At 36.5% G+C, this 24,026-nt stretch overlaps 1 protein-coding gene across 4 annotated transcripts in view; it reads right to left on the bottom strand.

The window, feature by feature from the left end:
- The window catches only part of LOC127873362 (uncharacterized), a 51,292-nt gene extending 28,125 nt beyond the window's left edge, over window positions 1-23,167 (bottom strand). For all 4 annotated transcript variants that reach the window (XM_052417210.1, XM_052417211.1, XM_052417212.1 and 1 more), the window contains exons 1-2: window positions 23,038-23,167; window positions 1,268-1,319 (exon numbers count right to left, since the gene is read on the bottom strand). In XM_052417210.1, coding sequence (XP_052273170.1) covers window positions 1,268-1,319; window positions 23,038-23,115 — 130 coding nt within the window. In that variant the 5' untranslated portion in view covers window positions 23,116-23,167. The remainder of the gene's footprint in view (window positions 1-1,267; window positions 1,320-23,037) is intronic.
- Between the last annotated feature and the right edge of the window lie 859 nt (window positions 23,168-24,026).

The following is a 24,026-nucleotide window of genomic DNA, read 5'->3' as shown; positions in this document are numbered from 1 at the left end:
GTAGGATTACACCATTGTTTTGTTTTCACACTAGTCATTTTCCTTTGTCTCGATGACCGGTTCTGACCAGTGTTGATGCCGACTGCGTATCAATTTTTCGGGTCAATAACACGGCGATGTTGTGAAGCACAGTCTACAGCTGAAAGAGTTTATTATCTGGGACGGCATTTGTCAAGAAAAAAATCGTTTGACAACGTTTATTTTATACGCTGAATTTGCTAAATTTTTGCCATTGGCGAATCTGGCAAACGGCAGCGGGAGCCCTGTAACGATTCAAAATCAGTTATTATCAGGATAAACATTATGACCATATTTCATTAAGATCAGATTAAAACTATGACCTCTATTGTCTACACGAGGTTTTTCTATTATTTGACCTAATGACCTAGTTTTTGACCCCAGATGACCCAAATACAATCCCAACCCAGATTTCATCAAGATAAACATTCTGACCAAATTTCATTAAGGTTGGATGAAAACTGTGACCTCTATTGTCTACACAAGGTTTTTACTAGGTTTTTCTATTATTTGACCTAGTGACCTAGTTTTTGACCCCAGATGACCCAAATTCAATCCCAACCCAGATGTCATCAAGATAAACATTCTGACCAAATTTCATAAAGATTGCATGAAAACTGTGACCTCTATTGTCTACACAAGGTTTTTCTATTATTTGACCTAGTGACCTAGTTTTTGACCCCAGATGACCCAAATACAATCCCAACCCAGATTTCATCAAGATAAACATTCTGACCAAATTTCATAAAGAGTGGATGAAAACTGTGACCTCTACAGTCTACACAAACAAATTGTTGACGGACACACGCACGCATGCACAACGAACGCCGGACATCACACGGTCACATAAGCTCACCATGTCACTTCGTGACAGGTGAGCTAAAAATAAAAAATGTTATGGACGTTATGGAACTTGGTCCATGACCTCAATCACAAGTGTAAAGTTTCAATTGAATACCTGACGTATTAACATTAAAATTGAGATGGTGCAGATTTATTTGAGCCAGAGCATTACGCCGACAACATTTAGGTGAGAAGTAAAGCTTGAACTATTTGGTAAAACAATGTTTGGGTAGCAGAGCTCAGACTATTCTATAAATGATTGAGTAAAAAAATGTTGTTTATTGCAAATAAACAATGGTGGTTGAGACTGATACGTTATTAATCTTAATTGCAATATGCATCAAAGCTCTTGTTTCATTAACTGATAATAAAATATATAAAAAACTTAAAAAATGAAAGGTTTTACCCATTGATGTTTGGATAAACATCATAAAAATGATGGCAGCACCCAAGAGCACCTGAAAATAAATTAGAAAAAATGTGCGTTTCGGTTAAATCTGTTGACATTGTCCATGAATAAAGCATTTTACTAGACACGACATGTGTAGCCAAAAAGCAGTGTTCTGCCCAGTATCCGTCTTTCCTATAACTTTGTGCACCCTTATAAGAGCGTGTATTCTTTCATGATGTAAACTTCTAAGCAACATTTGAAAGCATGCGCCCGAAAACTGTGTAACTTTGCAACGTAAGAATTTCCGCAGACAATAAAATTACAATCATGAGGACAAAACAGGTACTAACACAAATATGATATAAACTTCGAATAATGATGTATTGTCGGTTTTTCAAAGCTCGTTCCCTTAGAAATAGCTGAAAACATGTTATAAACCTGCAAAATCCCTTCACCAGATGGACACCGCCCTGTTTGTCAATGTTCTGATAAAAAAATGTTGTAATGGTTGTTTCCCTTGGAGGCTCGTCCCAAATTTGTATTGTGCCCTCTGTTATAAATGCTTTGCATTACAATACGATTGCAAATCAATTACCATCGTTTGAAAACAAATTAAACATATCCTGTTCTCATTTTTGAAACTCCAGCCTTGTCCAATTCTAGCAAGTACTGCAAGAAGATCCGTAATAACACAGCAGAGCTTCTAAACAAGGCATTATATTAGTGTCAATACTGAAAAATTATCTGTGAGAAAGGCAGCCTTGATGTTTGGGGTCCCAATCCAGACTATGCAAGATCGAGTGAACGATGTATTGACCCCACAAACTTAAAAAAACAGACAAGATTGCTTTCATTTGTAGAGAGGCAATTTCTTGTAGAACACATAGAATATTTTCTCTATATGGAAATGTGGTGGCATGGGAGAAATTGTTTCCCTGTGAAGCATTCACAGACAATACACCCGTGCAGAAGATCAAGACAATTAAGTCACTAAAAGATGCCGTCGAACCATAATCAAAAATCAAAATGGAATCTATTGATATGCTCTGTCAATTACGTCATGTATCTCTTTACCCTCCTAAAGCACGCCTAAAGGCTGATTGTTGTTGTAATGGAAAATCAATATTGGCCAATGAGAGCGCACGCTCTGAATGAGCGACAACACTCGTAAGCAGTCAAACCTGCTGTAAGATCATGCAGATGAAGAGTGACGTAATTTTCAAAAGTGTGTGATTTTATGGCAGTTTGTTGGTTTTGTTATCTTAGTGGGTGGATATGGAAAAATATCTCCAAGTATCTGGCTTTTTCGGCCCCATTTTTAATTTAAATAAATCGTTCAAAATATGTTTAAAACTATGAAATATTGTTTATTACAACATTTTATTATCTTTATTGAAGATTATTCCTTTTGAAAAAAGATTATCTTGTCTTTTGCTTCAGGTAGTCGTCGTCGAAATGAGGCGTTATAATAGACTTAATACAAGATTCTGAGACGGCTTTGAAAATAAAACCAAACTATAAATTTATTTCTATTACATATATTTGGATCACTTTAAAGTGATAACAAAAAGGAATACAAACGTCTTAACAATACAATACAGTATCGTATTTACTGCACATAAATTGTTCATTTTATAAATAAGTTCAATAACATTATCATCATAATCATCATTATAATAATCATCATCATTCATCATAATAATCGTCAGCATCATAATAATCATCATCATAATAATCATCATCATAACAGCTTGAACATTCAGTAGCGCCGGAGCTGGGGTGGCCGCCGCCCCAATATTTTCGGCAAAAATGAAATTTCAGCAAAGACCTTTTTTCATTTCAATACCCGTATATTTGAAAATATCTTTACCACGAAGCAAGGTTATCACGCTTTCGCGGTTATGACACGTGTATTGTTGATTGTCATCACCCGCCCGCGGTAATGTACGTGTCAATTATGTTGTTAATTGATAGGTCTCTTTTATAACGATAATCCCTTTATTCTTGAGTAATTAAACCTGGGAATCTTTAATTGTCGGTATGATCTAAGCATTTGGTTCCCTTTATTAATATAAAGGAAAGTATGACATGAAACAAATGTGCCTATATCCAATAGTCCTTAATTATCACAAAATTCATGCTGTAAGACTGATGATGGAAACCGGGTGAAATCCTCGTGGAAATTGTGCATTTCATGAATAATATGGTCAAAACATTTATCCGACACATGATGCGCTTTAAAAAGTTATCGTTGAATTAATTACGCACAACTGTAAATGCTTCATACGATTCTCAAATGAGCATTATTCAATTTGTAATTTCGAAACATGCTTCCCAATTTTTATGCTAGCGCGACATTAATAAATTCTAGCGTCAAATAAACAGTGCGTTATCCTTTGTCTCAATAAAAAGCGCGCGAAAATTATGCAGACATGTAGAACGTCGCATGGAAAGTGTGGGTGTATTTTGTGTTGTATAAACATAAACATAACGTCAGGCAATTTACGCGTGTTCAGTGGGAAAAAAAATGCCCCGATTGGACGTTAATCCATCACATCTTTAAATAGTTACAAATACCAAAATTTATTTGATACTTAAGAAAAATGGCGATTGTTTGTATTTCTTGAAATTTTTGAGCACTTTATCATAAATAATAACCAGACTTTGCTTTAAAACTGGAATATACGGGATTATCGGGTAATGAGTAGCGACGGGAAAAGTAGTAAGTATGCAGTAATAGATAATGTATCAAGAAATGGATTGAGACCGGATTATGGGTATCTATGTGGGAAAGGGTAAAAACCATTTTTTTAAATGTCAATGACGTCATTGCTGTTTTTTTTCTTAAAGAGTCATAACGCACCAAATAACGTCATTTTACTCTACAAATGTAAAAAAAATGTATGGAGGGTGCAGCCCTTTCATACCCCCCCCCCCTAACGGCCCGGAGCGTCTGAAAAAAAATCCTGTGGAAAGCACTGACCCTGGGAATTCATTTTGGGCCAGTCAGGTCCAGGAATTTTTTTATGGTAGATTTTTTTCCCATCCAATTACATGCTTGAGAAATCAGTTTGGATGGAGGTACATATATTTTGGGCTGAATATATATATATGACTGTTAAGAGTGAATGTGAACAGATAAAGGCTTTTAAAATGTTTTTCCAATTATTTCTTATATAAAATGTGCTTTGTGACTAAAAATACCTTCAATATATATAAACTGTTAACTCAACTGAAAATTTTAGTGCTCTTATTGACATTATCATTTTTTAAACTCCAAATTAATTTCCTTTTTTAACACTCCAAATTAATTTCCTTTTTTAACACTCCAAATACATTTCCCTAATTATAATGACCAAGTAGCCTCTAAACCTATAAGTATAAGTCCGTGCACCTTTAACTTCAAAGGCATTTAAATGATTTATTTTTAATGAAAAATCAGGAAACAATACCTCAATGTGATTAGCAGTCCTTTTCCTGCTCCATTTTGGGAAAACACCACACTAGAATTTTGGGAATTTCTGGGAATTTCTCGTCGTGAAAAATTACATTTTGGGAAAAATATTAATCACAAAACTGGCTCAATTGGGAAAAAATAATGGCATGTAAATACCGGTAGTATTTCTTATATTTCATAGAAGCCATGGGCATAATGCATGAATGTTTAAGATTTTAGGACTGCTTAAAATAAGAAGAATATCAAAGTTATTTTATAACACAATTACTAACAAAATGAATCGATCTATAATCAATTTCAGTTATCAAAAAAATAATCTTATGTCGCATCTTGTTGTTGAATTTCAGAAATAATTTATAACAATCTTAGTTTATTACTAGAAATATTTAGGTGCATTTTTATACTTAATACCTCACCCGATGTTGTTTTTTTTCTTTTGCTTGTTGAAAAGGGACAAAATTGTTGGTGTATTTTTTTAATCTTTTTTTTCTTATTTTGGCAACGTAATATTTGCTGTTATGCGGTGCCATTTTGATGATACAGTACAGCCAAAGCGGCACAAACATAATCCGCGGCTACGCAACGGCCAGATTATTAGTCCGCGGCAGCCGAATCGTGTGTTCACGCGGCGTATCGCCATGGCACTCGGCATCGATCCGCGCAACGACGCCAAGTCTGTATTAACCTCGCGTACTTTCGCGGAGTAAATCCGCCGCATACGTACGCGGCAGATCGAGTGAAAAGATATCCACCTACATGTACATACATGTATGTGTAGCGAAAAATTAATTATGCGCAACTATTTATGTTTCGTTCGATTATCATTATAAAATTTGTAATCCGAAACACACTTCCGAATTTTAATGCTAACATGTCGTTTGGCAAATTCTAGCGTCAAACAAACAGTGCTAAAATATCCTTTGTTTAAAAAGCGCGCGAAAATTATGCAGACATGTAGAACGTCGTTTAGAAAGTTTGGGTGTATTTTGTGTTGTATAAATACATGAACATCACGTCAGGTGTAAATCGCGTGTTCAGTGGGGAAAAAAACGCCCCGATTAGACGCTATTTCATCATCTCTATAAATAGTAACAAATGCCAAAATGTATTAGATACTTAAGAAAATATCGAGAATGTTTGTGAATCGTAAATATTTACCAGCATTTGCTTTAAAACTGGAATATACGGGAGTATCGGGTAATTAGTAGCGATATTAACTGTATAATGTGAACAAAATAAAACGTGTTTATATACGCATATTCAAACAATAGTTACAATAAGCTGATAATTAACAAAACAACAAATACGTCGTCACTGTCTGGATTATTGATGTGGCTTCAAACTGCTAATTTTCTCAGCTTAAATATAATAGCAGAATCAACATGCAATTAATTTATAAATCCACCATATGCTGGAGCCTTGACCACTCGTATATGCGAAAACATAATTACGTGACCTTGTTTATGTGTGAAATACATACACTACGGGCGGGAAACAAACTTAATTGGCCAGACACATTAACTATGCTTACATGTATATGCTAATACAATCCGCGCACAATAAATTTATTATGATTTTAATTATTATTATAAATGTTCTTTCAAAATTTGTTAACTACATGTAACTTATAATTTTTAAAAGATTTTGTTATTTCATGATGTGCATCGACTCTGCATCATGTCGCGGATTGCGGCATGCCTCGGCGGACAGATGCGAAGTTTCGCGGCGAAATGCGACTTGACACCGCATACTGACGCGGCTTCAACAACTGACGCGGCATCAACTCGTTTCGCCTTGCCGCCGCTGATCGCGAAATACGTTTGTTCCGCTTTGGCTGTACTGTAAATGATTACCTACACAGTGGGCGCAGTATTGATCGATACAAAGCTAGGCTCAAAACGTCATCTTGCATATAGAAAACAATAACAAAAATTGAATATAATTTATAACTGGCAATGTTACTTGGCCATAGCAAACAACACAGTTCATGTTTCAACAGATCAAATAGCGTGTTAGATGGCCTTGTGAATGGTTCTGATCACGTGATCGGTTATGGCTACAAGTGATCCGTTAATGCATGAATTCTGAGGCGAAAAAAAGGTATCACAAATACATTTTGCCTGCTCTTAAAAAATAAGACTATGCGCTAAAACAGTAAGCATAGGTAATATTTAATCAAACTGTTGTAAAAGAAGTCTCAAAACATTACTCGTCGACTCACCTTAATTCGCGACTACCCTAGATTGGCGGATTTTGTTTATGTCACATGACCAGTAGCGAGATTTGTTCGTGCGCATGCGCAATCGTGGGAAAATATTTATGAATGTTTACTCAATTGGAACGTTTGAAGATTTTTGAAAAACAATGCGTTTAAAACATGTAAAGCGTATAAATTAAAATCAATTAGCCTAAAAAGCATATTTTCTTAACACCAATTATATCCGATAATTGTATTTAATATATTTTGTGTGAAAATCAAATATCATGATTTTTAGTTGTCTTCTACTGTTGAAGTACGATTTCCATATATGGGCACTGTTTCGCTTCGATCAGGAATGAGGCCAAAATAATTTTTATTGTGCGTTTCTTAGAACTTGAAAATTAAGCTGATTTTTATTTTTCTATTTTGTTTTTAAGGCCATCTCTGAGCCTTGTCCAGAGCTCCAGATAAGGGTCGTATTTTCGTAATTACGAATTATTTTCAAGTCCGTTACGTATATATTTTAAAATCTTGTCGTACCATTAAGAATTACAAAATTAAGTTACGAATATTATTTTTACATCGGTTCGTATCGATTTTTATTGAGTTCTATTCGCGTATTAAAGATCTTTGCGGTGCTTATATAGAATGGTTATCGGGTTTGTTTAACAAAGCGCATTTTTTCCAAATAAAAGCGGCATGTACAGTCTATCTGTCAAAAAACAATGGCGGCGCCCAGAGAGCGTCCTAAAAAACTGCAAAGCATCCATAAACACGCTTTTAACATATTATACGCAAAGTGAGCCGAAGTTAAATGTTTAGATAGACATTATAGAAAAGATCTTATACGATGTTGTATGTTCAGTTGCCGACACAGTCGGAAAAGCTAAACAAAAACGCGACATGACGGGTCCAAACTTAAACACAAAAAAAACATTGAAAGAGTGGAAGGGACAAGTCCCGTGGCTAATCGTTGAAAAGATTGAAGGGGAGACCCGTTTTAAATGTGAAGTATGTAAAAATTCATCTAAGGCATGCAATCTAAGCACAGTTTGGGCATATGAAGGTATTGGAAAAATAAAATTGTATAATTCTGAAAAGACACTGTTGAACTCGTATAAATAAAGTTGCTAGTATGTTTATTTTGAATTTTTTTGCATGAAAATAACCATTATTATGTATTTTTAGGTCATTTAGAAAAAATAAGAATTATTTTCCAAAACTTAGTAGTAACGTTAAGAATAAAATTTCAGAGTTAAGAATTCTTTTTGAAAATCTGGTAGTAATTTAAGAATTTCACAAAACCTTATCTGGAGCTCTGCTTGTCGGATGAAGTATAGACTTTATTCGCCAACTGTCTTGATAAATGCTTACACAGCTGTTAAGGAAGAGAATGTGTCCGTCCTTAGAGCCTCAAAAATATACAGAGAAATGGCAGACCATGTCTGCATCGGACCCATTTAAACTACTGCACCCCTGTCAGACTGGTCAGGATACAGGAGAATTTTTTTAATGCAATTAACAATGTACATATGTAAATATTTAATTGTTATTTCTTGTTGGACTTTTCTTATAGTTGGCATAAGCACCAGAAACTTACGTTGCCTGTTTACAATAAGTTCATTTGGCCTAATTGCTCAAACTTTCCATGAATTGTTGTATGACGTCATACCCAGGAATCAAGGGTAGAAAAACAAAATGGCTGACGCTTTACACTGATGTAAAAAAATAAATATATTTAAGACTTATAAAAACAGGGTGTTGAATTTATAATGGAACAAATCAGCGAGGGATGTATTTATTTTAAAGGGTTAGTGTTTGTTAGTGCTGTTATTTATATGTTACGATTTCAATTTTGACATTAAATGTTAAGGTCGCGAATTTACAGTAATCAACTATCGAGGATATTGCTTTTCACTAGAACAACTTTATTACGCTACTGATCCGGTAATGGTAACATGACTGTACTACGGTAAATCCTATGGTTTCGTTCACTCGTATGGTTTCGTGAACTTATCGATGACGCAATTTAAAACCACTGCACGTTCACACGCGCGTCCGAATTCTATTCGTCTCTTGCCGGAAGTATTTGGCTCTCCAGAAAACAGTGAAATTCGGAAGAAACAGGTATTTTTAACACTATTTACCACATCCCATGCTGTAAATGCAAACTTTTTGTAATGCAAATGTCCATTCCTTAAGATAAAAACCTTTTATTTCGCGATTTCTGTCATTTGTTTCTTTCACCAGTGTCAGCAGACGCTGTCAGCTGTTTTCGGTATATCACGTGATCGTAAAGGACATAACTTTTATCAAGAGGCCCGCCATGTGGTTAGATCTATTTTATTAATCATAATGATATGAATACTTTTCTCTTAAGCTCATTTAGTAAGACAGATTTGTTTTTAGTTCTTTTCTTCAGCTTAAACCCCAAAAATATCACTCAAATTATAAGAAGTACAATTCTGACAATTTGTTGAAGGCCTATAGCGCCGTAAAATCAGACTAAATCAGTGTACGCAAGGCAGCTCTGCAGTACAGCGTACCATACCAAACACTTAGAGATAGACTAACTGGGAAGGTTGACATAGAGAACTATGGAAATGACACTATATTTAGTAACGAAGAAGAGCTTGCCATTGTCGAGCACTTGCAATCCTGTGCCATGTTAGGGTATGGTTTTTCCAACACGGGGCTTCAGAAAACGGCCGGCGATATGGCATTTGAACTTGGTAGGCGGCCAACAGATAAGCCACTAAGCAACTCGTGGTTGTACAGCTTTCTTAATCCTTGGAAAGAGAACGTTACATCACTGAAACCAGCAGCTTTGGATTCAAATAGAGCAAAGTATGTAACGCCAGAAAGCGTAGATCAATACTTCAAAAACCTTAACGAAGCTATCGGAAATCTGGGTCTTAACGAAAAACCAGAATTTATATATAACCTCAATGAAACGGGCATCAGTCCAGAGCATAGACCTCCCAACATAATCCCCAGTGCGAGAAAAAGCACAAGCTGTTACTTTTTCGAGATCCTCCACTACAACCTTTATTGCTTGCATAAACGCAGCAGGAACGCATCTACCACCGTACTTTGTTTATAAAAGGTCTATATACATGTATACAATGTATATGTTGCATACTTGCTTTACTAAAACCCTCTACTGCACATACTAGTTTTCATAATTAAGTCACTCTTATCATTTACATAATTTTTCAATTATCATTCATTTCGAACCAACTTTGTATGCGCTATGTTATACGTATCAGTTAATATAATGCAAAACATTCTCCTTACAAGGTCGCAGGGCTAGACCAAATCAAACCCAGAATCTTACGGGAATGTGCAAATGAAATTGCACCTATTTTTACAATTCTTTTTAGCAAATCACTTATTTCTGGTTCTGTCCCTTCTGACTGGTCCATGGCTTTTGTATCTCCTATTTTTAAAAAAGGTGAAAAGTACAAGCTAGTAATTATAGACCAGTCTCATTAACATGTATTGCTTGTAAATTGCTGGAGCATATCGTTGTTAGTACAGGGCCCTCAATCTGTCAAATCCACGGCCGAAATTCGGCCGCATTCCCCCCTGAAAAGTATACTTTTTTCCCCTTTTTGGGGGAAAAATTCCCCCTAAAAAAAAAAAAAAAAAAAAAAAAATTATTTTTTTTTTAATAGATAGATGTGTCTCATGATTATTATATCTCAATTCTTTTTAAATTTAATCTTTGCAAACATACTAAATTATGAAAAATGCAATGAACATAGTGCAAACATGTACAGAGTAAGTAAAAAATCCCCCCAAAAAGGGAAACGCCGCGAAAATTCCCCCTGCTATGGGTAGCGACCCGCTTCCCCTAAAATGGATTGAGGGCCCTGTAGTAACATCTTAGACTACTTGACAACTTTAATATCCTGGTGGACAACCAACATGGCTTTCGAGCCCGGCGGTCTTGCGAAACCCAACTTGTGGGCTTTATCCATGACTTAGCTTCTACCATGCAGAGAGACCAGATGGATGTTGCCATCATGGATTTTAGCAAAGCCTTCGATGTTGTACACCACGGTAGATTGTTGCTGAAACTAGCCCATTATGGCATCACGGGCACTACACACTCTTGGATTAAAGCTTTTCTTGGTAACCGTACTCAACAGGTTGTTGTAGATGGGGCAACTTCCACCATGGCCCCTGTAATTTCTGGCGTACCCCAGGGATCAGTTCTTGGGCCTCTTCTGTTTCTGCTCTACATTAATGATCTACCTTCGTCTGTGAAGTCAAACGTCCGTCTATTTGCGGATGACTGTGTCATGTACAGATCCATAAAAACTTTGGCTAACACTATTCAGATTCAGAGAGATCTAGATAGTCTATCATTGTGGGAGCTGAAATGGAAGATGTCTTTTAACATAGAAAAATGTCATATCATGCATGTTACGAGAAACCGTAAACCATTAAAAACAGCCTACACTCTTCACAATCAACCTCTGTCTGTTGTAAACCAAGCCACCTATCTTGGCGTTGAAGTAAGCTCAACTTTAAACTGGTCACCTCACGTAAATAAAATTAGTAGTAAAGCAAGCCAGAGCTTAGGTTTCTTAAAACGAAACATTCATTCCTCTAAAATGGAAACTAAGGCAGCGGCATATAACAGAATTGTTAGACCATCCTTGGAATATTGCTCTAGTGTGTGGGACCCTTACCATCAGAAAGATATTGATAAAATTGAAAATGTTCAGCGTCAAGCTGCCAGATTTGTAACAAATAATTACAGCAAGACACCGGGCACGGTCACAAATATGATTAAGGATTTGAATTGGAATACCTTGCAATCAAGAAGACAACAAGCTAGACTCATTTTGTTCTATAAAATAGTATATAATCATGTTGATGTCAATCCCCTTCACTATCTCACTCCATACATTAGACACTCACGCCATCACCATCACATGGCATACCAAATACCACCAAGTACAGCTGATTACCACAAATTTTCTTTCTTTCCAAGAACAGTTGTACAATGGAACACACTTCCATCTTATGTAGTCAGCGCTGATACGATCCCTGGTTTTAAATCAGTGCTGTCTACATCAGTGTTCCTTCCTTAGATCACATGATTCTGCTTTTATCCTGTTTTTAACTCGACTAATATTCTCACCACATGCACAGTTGTATATGTATATATTTAAGACTTAAGGGCTTAAGGTGTTAGGTTTTGCACCTTTTTTTATCACTGTTGATAGGATTTTCCTGAGTGGTTTGAGTAACTCGGGAAACCTATCAATCTATTTCTTTTTAACCCCCACACATGGCCATAATGTATCAGTATTGAACATAGCCATTATTATAATTATTACACTACACATAACAGAGGAAGGCGTAAAGAAATTACTTGCTGATTCGAACATTTCCAAAGCTAGAGGCCCAGACAGTATCCCAACCATTGTTCTCAAGAACTGTGCAGCTGAACTAGCCCCAGCCATGCAATATATCTTCCAGAAATCACTGGACCACGGGACGCTACCAAGTGACTGGTGGAATGCAAACATCGCCCCTGTCTTCAAAGAAGGAGATGTTCACTTGGCAGAGAATTATCGACCTGTATCTCTAACTTCAATATCATGCAAACTTCTCGAACACATAATCTGCAAACACATACTTAACCATCTAGAACAGAACAAAATTCTTACTTCACTCAACCACGGCTTTAGATCTGGATATTCCTGCGAAACGCAACTTATTACAACCATCCATGACCTCCTAATTAACTACGACAAGGTAAGCCAAATAGACATGGGCACATGGCCATACTCGATTTCTCGAAAGCGTTTGACACCGTCCCACACGAGAAGCTCCTGAATCAGGGATTCCACTGGCCCAAAAAAAGTTGTCGCCACTTTTTCGCGGTGCGAAACTGTCAGTTATTCCAACCTTATTAATTATGACAATCGTCTAAGAAACCTTACAACATCAATGTCATTGACTATATTATTACTTTTAAAAGTATGTAAATACATAAATAATAATAAGTAACTTCATAAGTCTTAATGAGCTTTATTTATACATAAAAACATTGGTTTGCACATGATAAACAATCACATATAACCAAACTTATCTAATAATGTTAACTTCAATGGAACAGTATGCTGCATACATTTTTTATAAAAAATTATTTAAACATACAATCACACAAATGTACATCATCTGGAAGGGAAAAAATTTCAAACATCAATAAATAAAGCCTCTCAATTTAATTGTTAAACAGTTACATTTCAGAAAATAAAACATCTAAATTTAATTGTTTAACAGTTACATTTGGTCATTTGGCTAATATGATGCGCATAAACTGAAAGGGAAAAAAATGATACACATCTGAATGACAAACATCTCAATTTAAATTAAATTAACACCGCCTTACATATCGTTATAATCATTGATCTTTGTGCCAGTTTGTCCTAAGTGTTACATAATTGAGTGTTCTTTATCATAAAAAAAACGTTAATCCGATAATAACCCCCATCAAACTTGACAATAGCAGTAAAAACACCGACTGTAACACTTTCACGCTTCCGTGATTTGAGTGCACTCTACACTGTAGGTCGCTTACATCGTCGTAAATCAATATTTACAACTGACAAACGCTGGGCGCTTATGCTCGGTCGCGTGCTTTTCGACTCGCAGTACATTTTCGGATAGGATTTTATCGATTTTTTTAAATTCGCCACTTTAAAAAAATTGGAGCCACTTTAAAAAAATTAGCGCCATTTGGCGCCAATGGCAATCGACAGCGGAACCCCTGTGAATAAACTTTCCGGTTATGGCATCGATGGCCCACTGAATACATGGCTAAGAGATTTCCTCACCAATCGCAACATGCAAGTTGTCCTAGAAGGAGAGAAATCCACAACCGCCAATGTTGACTCAGGAGTACCCCAAGGAACCGTCCTCGGCCCCCTCCTGTTTTTGTGCCACATAAATGACCTCCCTGACACAGTTAAGTCACAAGTACGACTGTTCGCAGACGATTGCCTCTTGTACAGGCCCATACGATCCATACAAGACCACATTGCCCTCCAAGACGACCTGAAAGCGTTGGAAATCTGGGCATCTTCATGGGGAATGCATTTCAATGCCAAAAAATGTTACATCCTGAGCATTAACAACAGATCATCTCACTTCTATGAATTAAATAAACACATCCTCCAACAGGTCAAAGAAAATCCATACCTAGGCGTCACAATATCCTCCAACTTAAACTGGGACACCCACATCAATAAAATAATCAAGAAAGCTAACTGTACCCTAGGATTCATACGTAGAAACCTCAAACACTGCCCGATCACCTGTAGATAAACAGCTTACTTAGCGTTAGTCAGATCAACACTTGAGTACAGCTCTGTGGTATGGGACCCACATCTAGCAAAGCATATTGACAAGATCGAGCGCATCCAAAGACAAGCGGCTAGATTCATCACAGGAGATTACCGCTCGCGGGACGAAGGCTGTGTATCTTCAATGTTGAAAACACTGGAACTCCAAAGCCTACAGGACAGACCACAGGTGGTTAGCGTGTGGCTATGATATTAATTAGTGAAAACATCTATTCGAATCAATGATAAATAATCATATTATAACGAAAAATTAACTTTTCTGAAAAAAAATATTTCACTATCAAATATATATATAACAAGGTATGCAACTCAAAATCACCCCAAAACGGGGTGCATCGCTTTGAACAGCCATATCTTCATCAATTGTGCAGCGATTTTCACGATCTCGGTCTTATTCAACGCAGAAATTAATTTCCTTTCTGGAAATGTATATGTCTTGCAATATTTTTACAAATGCTGGGTCAACTTTTAAGAAATAACACGATACACAACACGCATGACCCAGTTGACAGTGATCATGCATTCTTTATGAATGAAATCTCCAGTTGTAAAGACACACCTCCGCATTGGACCAATGAAATCACTCGTATGTTTAAAATGTCAGTTAGTTGAAATGTATGTAAACAAAGGTTTCAAACGGCGCTGGACAGTTAGTCTTGATGCAGAATGTAACGACAAGAACGGTAATAATGTTTTTTCATACGTTTTATTGAATTCTGGTATCGAACTACATGAACTTTGTAGGGAAGTTGCCCTTTACTCCGTGAAGATTTCAGTCTTAAAGACAGCATGATCACTGTCAACTGGGTCATGCGAGTTGTGTATCGTGTTATTTCTTAAAAGTTGACCCAGCATTTGAAAAAATATTGCAAGACATATACATTTCCAGAAAGAAAATTTATTTCTGCGTTGAATAAGACCGAGATCGTGAAAATCGCTGCACAATTGATGAAGATATGGCTGTTCAAAGCAATGCACCCCGTTTTAGGGTGATTTTGAGTTAGCATGTTCATCCGTTGTATCGACCCTCTTATTACTCATAACGGGTTTAGCGGGTTTAAAGTTAATAATTAATACATTGATTTTGTATTTGTTTTGTTGATTATCATGTAAGCTGTCAATTCGAGGTGAAAGACCGAACAAAAATATTAACGGTATCGGTTTACATTAACCGGACTTACCTCCCTCTGCTGCTCCATGTCATTCGAGCGCTGTCTCATTGTATCGCCACTCGTGATTGGTTGCTATTTATTATTGGAAAGAGCAAGAGTTCATGCTACAATTCAGTTCGCAAAGTGAAGTACAACTTCTGAACGTAACAGGGGCAACGAAAAAGTTAAAAGAAGTAACTCGGTTTAGGATATCAAGTAGTTTTTTTAAGTATATATAATCAATTTGTAACAGAAAGCGTATTCAAACATAAAATACACAATTCAATACACAATTGTAACCAATAACAAATGAACAATTAAACCAACAATTAACTATTTAAGTCAATGTTTTTCAACGGTAACGGTTAATTTCACAAATCGTCTTGACATTTTGGACAAAAGAATTGACTATTCCGCCTCACGACCCGAACTGAAGTGCAGAATGCAAGATGCACCCAACCATCGCACTTGTCGCACTGGGCCCAATTTACAATCTTCAGACAAGGTTGATTGCGTAGTGTAGGCGGTGTGATCTGGTTGCACATACAGCACGGAATGTCATCGTCCAATTCTTCATCTGAGTCAGACAGATCATGAAATTCATTTCGAATGGGATTTATCCCACTTGTTGATGGCATCTGAATTTCACGAGTTTGTATGGCATTCAAGGTGTCTTGGCTTTCATTATTTTTTTTCAATTTGTTGTCCCGATGTTTTTGATATTGTTTAAGTTCCGAATGAAACACGTCATTTGTTATTTCTTTTCCACCAGAGGACGGCTTCTTCACCGTCCCATCCTTTTGTTCATCTTTCTTCATGCGACATGAACATTTACACATCGGACATGCTTTGTTGATAGAACAAAGGTCCTGCGATGTTTTCATGTGTTGTTCCATGAACAGCTTCACTGCTTCTTCTCCGCCTTTTAAAGCCTTCACTTTTCCGATTGGGTCCTTTTCGCGAAAGCTTTCACAAGGGAATAGTTTTTGTTTTGGCACAACATCATTTGCATAGGGGAAAATGCCCTACTTTCGGAAAGCCGACTGTATGTTTGCGGGTGTCATTGACTTTAGGTAGGCTTTACTAGCTAGTGCGCAAAGTTCATACCTAGTAATTTGCTGCCCCATGTTTTTTGTCAAAAACGATGCGCATTCCGCATTGTAGTACGTTTTGAAGGGTCCAAAAACGCCTTCATCCAACGGCTGGAGAAGATGGGAGGTATGAGCAGGTAGCACAAACAGAACTACGTTATGGCTCTTGGCCCATTCAATGGTGTCTATCGAAACATGTGAAGCATGTCCGTCGTAAATCAACAATGCATGTTGATTGGGATTGGCGTTCATGTTGCCGACGTGTGGAAGAAAGTGGTTTTGGAGAAATTCCTTAAATATCGTTCCATTTATCCAGCCGGATTCGGACATTGTGCAGTATGCTCCCGCTGATGCGCCGCTCATTAATGCAGGATCGAATCGCTTCCCCTTGAATATGAAGAACGGCGGGAGTGCATTTCCAATGGCATTTGCGCATCCAATTATGGTCGTTGTGGTGGAACGTGGTGAAGTTATGGTTTGTGCTTTGACACCAACGGGAGCAATAATGTTTGGAGGTCTGTGTTCTGGGGTTATGCCGGTTTTTGTCCATATTGAAGATTAAGTGTGGTTTGTCTAGGAGATTGTACGTTGTCAATGTGTTGAGTAGATTTTTAAAGTAGATGTCAACAGCTTGCGGCGTTGCTGACTTGGCCCGTGTACTCTCCAGCCTTTTAGCAGAAAGCGAAGCGATTTGGTGTTCCCATCTGTGAAGAAATCCGTAAAGCCAATTGTTGCTCATTGGTTTGTTGTTCTTTTTTCTTCCCAACGTGAAGACCAGGTCGCCTGCCAGTGTTTTTAGCCTCTCATTGGTGAGTCCGTACCCAAGCTGCGCTAGTGTTTCCACGTAATCAACAAGTACCCGCTCCTCATCGAGACTCAAAATAGGGGCCCCGCCAACTACTGCTTTATCGTGATTCACATGGCCAGACACCCTATCTCTAAGCGTTGTACGGGGAACACCAAACATTCTGGCTGCCGTTTTAACTTTAACGCCTTTCTCGTGGACTGCTTTATACGCGAGGTTCAATGACTCGATATCATATTGACGCCTCTTTATTTTATTTATTAAAAACCTATTGGGCTTTTCCTGAAAGGAAAATTTTATCTTTAAAATGTGTATTTTGTATTCACTCACTCACTCACTCACTCGCCCAGTCACTCACTCACTCGCCCAGTCACTCACTCGCTCGCCCAGTCACTCACTCGCTCGCCCAGTCACTCACTCACTCGCCCAGTCACTCACTCACTCGCCCAGTCACTCACTCACTCGCCCACTCACTCACTCACTCGCCCAGTCACTCACTCACTTGCCCAGTCACTCACTCACTCGCCCAGTCACTCGCCCACACACTCACTCGCCCAGTCACTCACTAACTCGCCCAGTCACTCACTCACTCGCCCAGTCACTCACTAACTCGCCCAGTCACTCACTCACTCGCCAAGTCACTCACTCACTCGCCCAGTCACTCACTCAATCGCCAAGTCACTCACTCACTCGCCCAGTCACTCACTCACTCACTCGTCCAGTCACTCACTCACTCGCCCAGACACTCACTCAATCGCCCAGTCGCTCCCTAACTCACACAAGTTTAGTCACTAACCCTACTCATGCACACACTTTTCTCAAAAACAATTTAGATATTTTTGGATTTATGGTCACGTCATAATAAATGAGAGTAAAATTACAAAGGCAATTTGCGCGTAAATTTTTGGACGTGAATGTGGTGTATTTGAAGCGGTAGATTACAGCTACTGAACTATCGTATACATAAAGCATCTGCATGCGGTGAACAGGCAATGTCAAGGTTAGCCTAGGATGCAAAAAGATTCGCAGAAGTAGACGGTAAATATTGGGAATTAAAACATTTTAGAGTGATAATTGCAAAATATTTTTTGAAACTCCAGTGTTTTTAATACGATTTAATGTGTTATACCTGTTTTTTACGCATGATTTCAATGTTGAAAGGCAAAATACGTCTGCTTGCAATAAACGAACCGTATTCGGACAACTTCGGATAAGCGCGAGCCTTGATTCTTATCGATTTTCATTACGTGACGATACGATGAGGAGGGGCGATACGATGAGAGAAAGTGGTGTATATATATATTTGATAGTGAAATATTTTTTTTTCAGAAAAGTTAATTTTTCTTTATAATATGATTATTTATCATTCAAAATGATGTTTTCACTAATTTATATCATAGCCACACGCTACCCACCTGTGGGACAGACGAAAGACCAATCGACTCACCTTCCCGTACAAAGTTGTCGAGGGGAAGGTGAACGAAACCATAGGAAAAGTGTAGTCCAAATAATTAGACGTAAGCTACCCCGCTTACGTCTAAACGGCTACCGTCGTTTTCCTATAGCAAATTGAGTTCAACTTAAACTTCAGTTTTTCTCGTTAAATCTTTGCTAATGCATAAAATTATCATTAATTAGACATAAATGTGAGCGATTACCTCTTAAATGTGTAAAAATTGTGCTTTTAAACCAGTAATGTACATTTTTAAAAATAAACATACACAACACACGAAGTGTGTTTGTCGTTTATAGAATTACATTGAATTATCTTGAACGAAATTATTTTTTGAATAGGTTACACATTACCAATTGTTGTTGTACAACAAACCACATCACTTTTTAGCTTTCTGTACTCTTTAATTAAATGAAACCTATATGTGTGTGTTAAAACTACCAGTTGTATCGCGGAGTGTATATTGATAGGAGATGAATCGAGTATTTGACCCGTACTGTAGTAAATTCAATCTTATGCAAAAACTATTCATCCGATTTTATTGGTTTATACGTTATCTTGTTGCTTATTAATTCCTCTTTCAAAAAATATACGTTTTAGTATATTCCCGTTGTTATTAATGGATTTATAGCGAGATAAACACAAGAAATACACATTTTATGTTTTACCACCGCGCGTTTTACCGTGTTGTGGCTATCGATCTTGTACAATTAGCGTACAGCGAAGCGCCGAGGTTATACATTTTGATGTACCCACTCACGTCTTTTGTTGAATTATAGTTTCATTTCTCGGCTGATTTTGACAAATTATATATCATTAGAAAGCTAACGTTACGTAGTAAACAGATATATAAATATATATTAAGTTTTTCTTCTGATTTCGACAGCCCGGCGAGTTATAACTTTAACTTTTGCAAATATCATACCGTTTTGGAGTTTTAGAATCTAGATTTATGGTTGACATGTTTGTACTTAATACCAATTTGTAGCATTATTCTGATTTCGACAGCCCGGCGAGTTATAACTTTAACTTTTGCAAATATCATACCGTTTTGGAGTTTAAGAATCTAGATTTACGGTTGACATGTTCGTACTTAATACCAATTTGTAGCGTTTATATTTGGAGTTCAGTTTTAAAAATTAGATCTTGCTAAGGAGAATAGAATTCTGTATACGATAGAAAAAAATTTTTAAAAACGAAAGTAATTAAGGAATGAAGGCGGAAGAAAGTAGCGCGCGTTTCTAACGCACTGAACTGATGCTACGGTCTTGGCGATTATGCTTTTGTTTAGAAACCGGCCATTGAATTTCCTTTGCCATGATTATTATATTTTTTATGGAATATATTGTAGTATTTTGTTCACGAAACATATCAATAAAGCTTATTATAAATTAATCTTAATAAATTAACGATTTCAGCTCTTGTTTATAACACAGAAAGGGTGTTAAATTTATGATGAAACAGCGTATATAGCGGACCCTCTTGATTTTATTCGGCTGTACATGCATACTTGAAATAAAATGGGTGTCAAAAACATTCATTGTTTGCTGATAATTATCAACGAGGGAATTATGTATAATTATATGAAATGTTATTTACCTTAAATTATCAACTTATTAAAGATTCTTGAAAATCACGGTCGGTGTTACGCGGGTCATTTCGTATTTTGACATCAGGGCATCATGTCCAAATATTCAAAATCAGATTTTTTTTCACTGGGACGATGACGGCTTAGATTTAGACAGGCAGACAGATAGTTTATTCAGACTTATACAACAATACATCGTGTTCAACTCAAATATATAAATTATTTTTACTTTTAAACGAATTGTTAGGTGATTACAGTGATTTTTTTTGCCGGAAATTACAGCCGATATTCGGCTGCTTCCCAATTGCAAAAAATGACGTTTTTCCCAAAAATTTGATTAAAATTTCCCAAAATAAGACAAAATTTTCCCAATAAAGCCAATAAGATTACAATGTAATTTAGCAATAATTTCGAACGAGTGTCGATCGAGTTGCCGAGTCGTCGCCGAACAACAACTGACTTACGTATTTTTCGCGAATTTAGCCGAATACGATTTTACGTTGCTATCCACATCTCTCTGTATATTGCGGAGGATACCGACGATAGTCCATGTATCCCGATTGTAAACGCCTGTTTTTACACACGCCCAAGATGGCGGCAAGCAGACGAAGAATTTGCGATGCGCGGCGAAAATGATAAATAAAATTCAAATTAACAACGGATATCATATGGTTATTACGGAATAATTTAATGCGTGTGTCAATTAACGCAAAATATAACGTTTGAGATAAAAACAACAAATATTTATTACAAATCTTCATAGTGAATGTGCATCACGGAAATCAGTGTTGGGAAATTGGAGTTAGTCTACCGTTACTCACAAAGTTAATGCATTTAAGATGAGTATCCTTCGAAAATGGAAAGAGACAAACATGATATGATTTATATGTTAGTGGATCTGTGTAAAATCAGATTCATATGCATATTCTGCTTTATTATGTTTGTCACGCTTTACAGTTTACTGAAATAGCATTGAAGTGCAAGATGTTGAAAGGTAAAGAAATGAAATTAATTATTTTAACTCCATATTATACATCATTAACATAGCAAGACCAGTAAAGCGTTTTTTTATAAATATGTGTTAATGTTTTCACCATATGATATTTTATTTAAAAGAATACTGAATTAAATTCTTACTGTTAAAGAGGTTATGATTAAATAGTATATTTAAGAATCTATATAGATTATTGCAAGTTCAATATGTATGTGGAAGGATATTAACTTAACATTGTCTTCATTGTAAGAACACATTAAATTAGTACTTTATAATATAAAAATGCTGTCAAACATACTTAAATAATTTTAATTCTGTTTTTATAATCATATTTATAATGTTTCCCAATTTCATGGTTTATCGCGCTATTTTTCCCAATTTCATGGTTTATCGCGCTAATTTTCCCAATCCAAAAGGCACAGGCTGTAAGAAAAAAAAGGAAAAAAAATCACTGGATTACACATATAGCAGTGATGATTCTGAGAATGTTGCCATGTTTCTTATCCGTGTAATCTAGAGTCCGTGGTTTGAGCATTTTCATCGCGGTGTTCAATAAAAGATATCTCAATAATCTTGTTTATTGATAGATCTGTGGTTTTATTGCCCCTGTGTTCAGCACAAACCAATTATCTCGTTATGATCAGACACTGTGCCGACCAATACTAAATAACACTATGGTGTCATACGCCACAGCAGGGACCTATACTTGTGATCATGGAGTCTAAGTGCAAGACTTAAAAAAGTATGTTGTTTCGCTTGCGGTTGTTAAATCCAAAACGGGGCTTCCCAGCTGGCACAGCTGCTGATATTCGAATCTGAATACTTAAACTTATTCAGACCTTATTCTTAACCGTTGCGCGTATTACGATATCGGATTTTAGGCGTGAATACAACTCAGTGAAACTATTCAATTTCTTATACAACATTAAGCATATTAACAGTTATTGAAATTAACAATATCAGCAACATCTTTTTAAAGACTAAACACCTTTTCAAGTATCTAATTTAACATGTCAATAAAATATGTTAATACCAAAAAAGGTTTCATTTAATATTGTTCACATTAAACCTTTAAACGAAAGTGTCGCTTTAACTATTTTCCGTGTCTTATTAAGCCGCGAATCGTTTGCTAAAAACAGTTAACAAAAAGGGCTACACGTTCTAATTCTTAATGAAATACAAAAAAAAGTATGACATAATTAATAACGTCCATAAACACACACGGCAAGATCAAAGTTTTAATAGAAACTAATATGACATTCCACGTAAATTATTATTTTCGTCTAAATCGAATACTATATATATAGAAACAATGTATTTATAACCGACCAATGAGGTAACATTATGCAACTTTCAATTTACACAGAGCTATATGGCAACAATATGGAATTTGAACAGTGGTAGTGTTTTAAGGTCTGGACTATCATTACTTGTAAGTTTGTATAAACATTTTTCTAATGCGATTAGTAAAATGTTTATATTTTATGTTTAATAATTTATTGCATGATTATTCTGTGCTGTTATATGAATTTGATGCCGTTAAAGCTTCCGACATGAATTCATGTCGGAACGATGCTATTGCAAAATAACGTTAAACGATATGAGGTCGATGTAAATCGACCTCATATTTATAGGAGTAAGGAAAAGTGGCTACGTACTTTCGTCTTTGGAACAGCAAAACTTGACATGAAGACACACGTTTGGGCGGACAACAATGGGCAATGGTGTGATAACATCTCACTGACACTGTTAAAACAGTAAATTTTCAAAAATAGTGTTGTTGTTGTTGTGTTGTGTTGATGCGCTCCTTGCGGGGAGGTTACATATTACCAATTGGTAACGACTCGCCCCCTTAACGACTCGCCCCATAACAATTCGCCCCACCTATATAACGACTCGCCCCACAGATATAGGTCACAATATACTAAACAGTTTCCCTATTTAATTCAATGTAAAAGCGACACGAAAATAAATGCAACATTTTGCACATAGAGACCCCCCATAACCATACCTTTTCTTAAAGGCCATTCTAAGCGAATCGATTAATGCAATAAAAAAGATAGATCATGTTCAAACCAAGAAAGAACTTGACACGAATCAAAATCGACTGTTTTTGCAACTTTTTTTCGGCCGTTTCTTAGTGGAATGTAACCTTTTTCAGTGCAAGGCTTTACTAAAGTCTCCAAGTTTATCATATTTCAGGGATTCGGTCGTGAACACCTATTTATGCCCTACCATTATCTCCGAAAGATAAAACCCAAACAACAGTTTAAAGAGTAAAACATGCCTTCGAGTCAACTATTGTATTTTTTAGAAAGTACAGCCCTACATGAAACGATTATTTAGTATATTGTAACCTATAAGACAACGTTTGCTGTTAACATCGCGATAAATAAGCACTTCTCGATAATTATACACCTATTTTCTATGAGTATGCCAAATTTCAGACAGATCTTTCACGTAGAAATGCTTGAAAATGCATTTTATTGTAAAGTCTGATAGGCCATCTGGCTTTCGCGGTCGGAGCTTTGATTTATAACGGGCGTTCAGGAGTAAAACGATTACCCTTAATAATAACAATCGGTCAAAATACTGGAATATTGTTACAAGCTATGTAGAAAAAGAAGTAAACAACTATTAAAACGTG

Source organism: Dreissena polymorpha, chromosome 3, assembly GCF_020536995.1.
Source record: "Dreissena polymorpha isolate Duluth1 chromosome 3, UMN_Dpol_1.0, whole genome shotgun sequence".
Lineage (NCBI taxonomy): Eukaryota > Metazoa > Mollusca > Bivalvia > Myida > Dreissenidae > Dreissena > Dreissena polymorpha.
The sequence above is the reverse complement of the archived record's forward strand: the minus strand, read 5'-3'. Positions and strand labels throughout refer to the sequence as shown.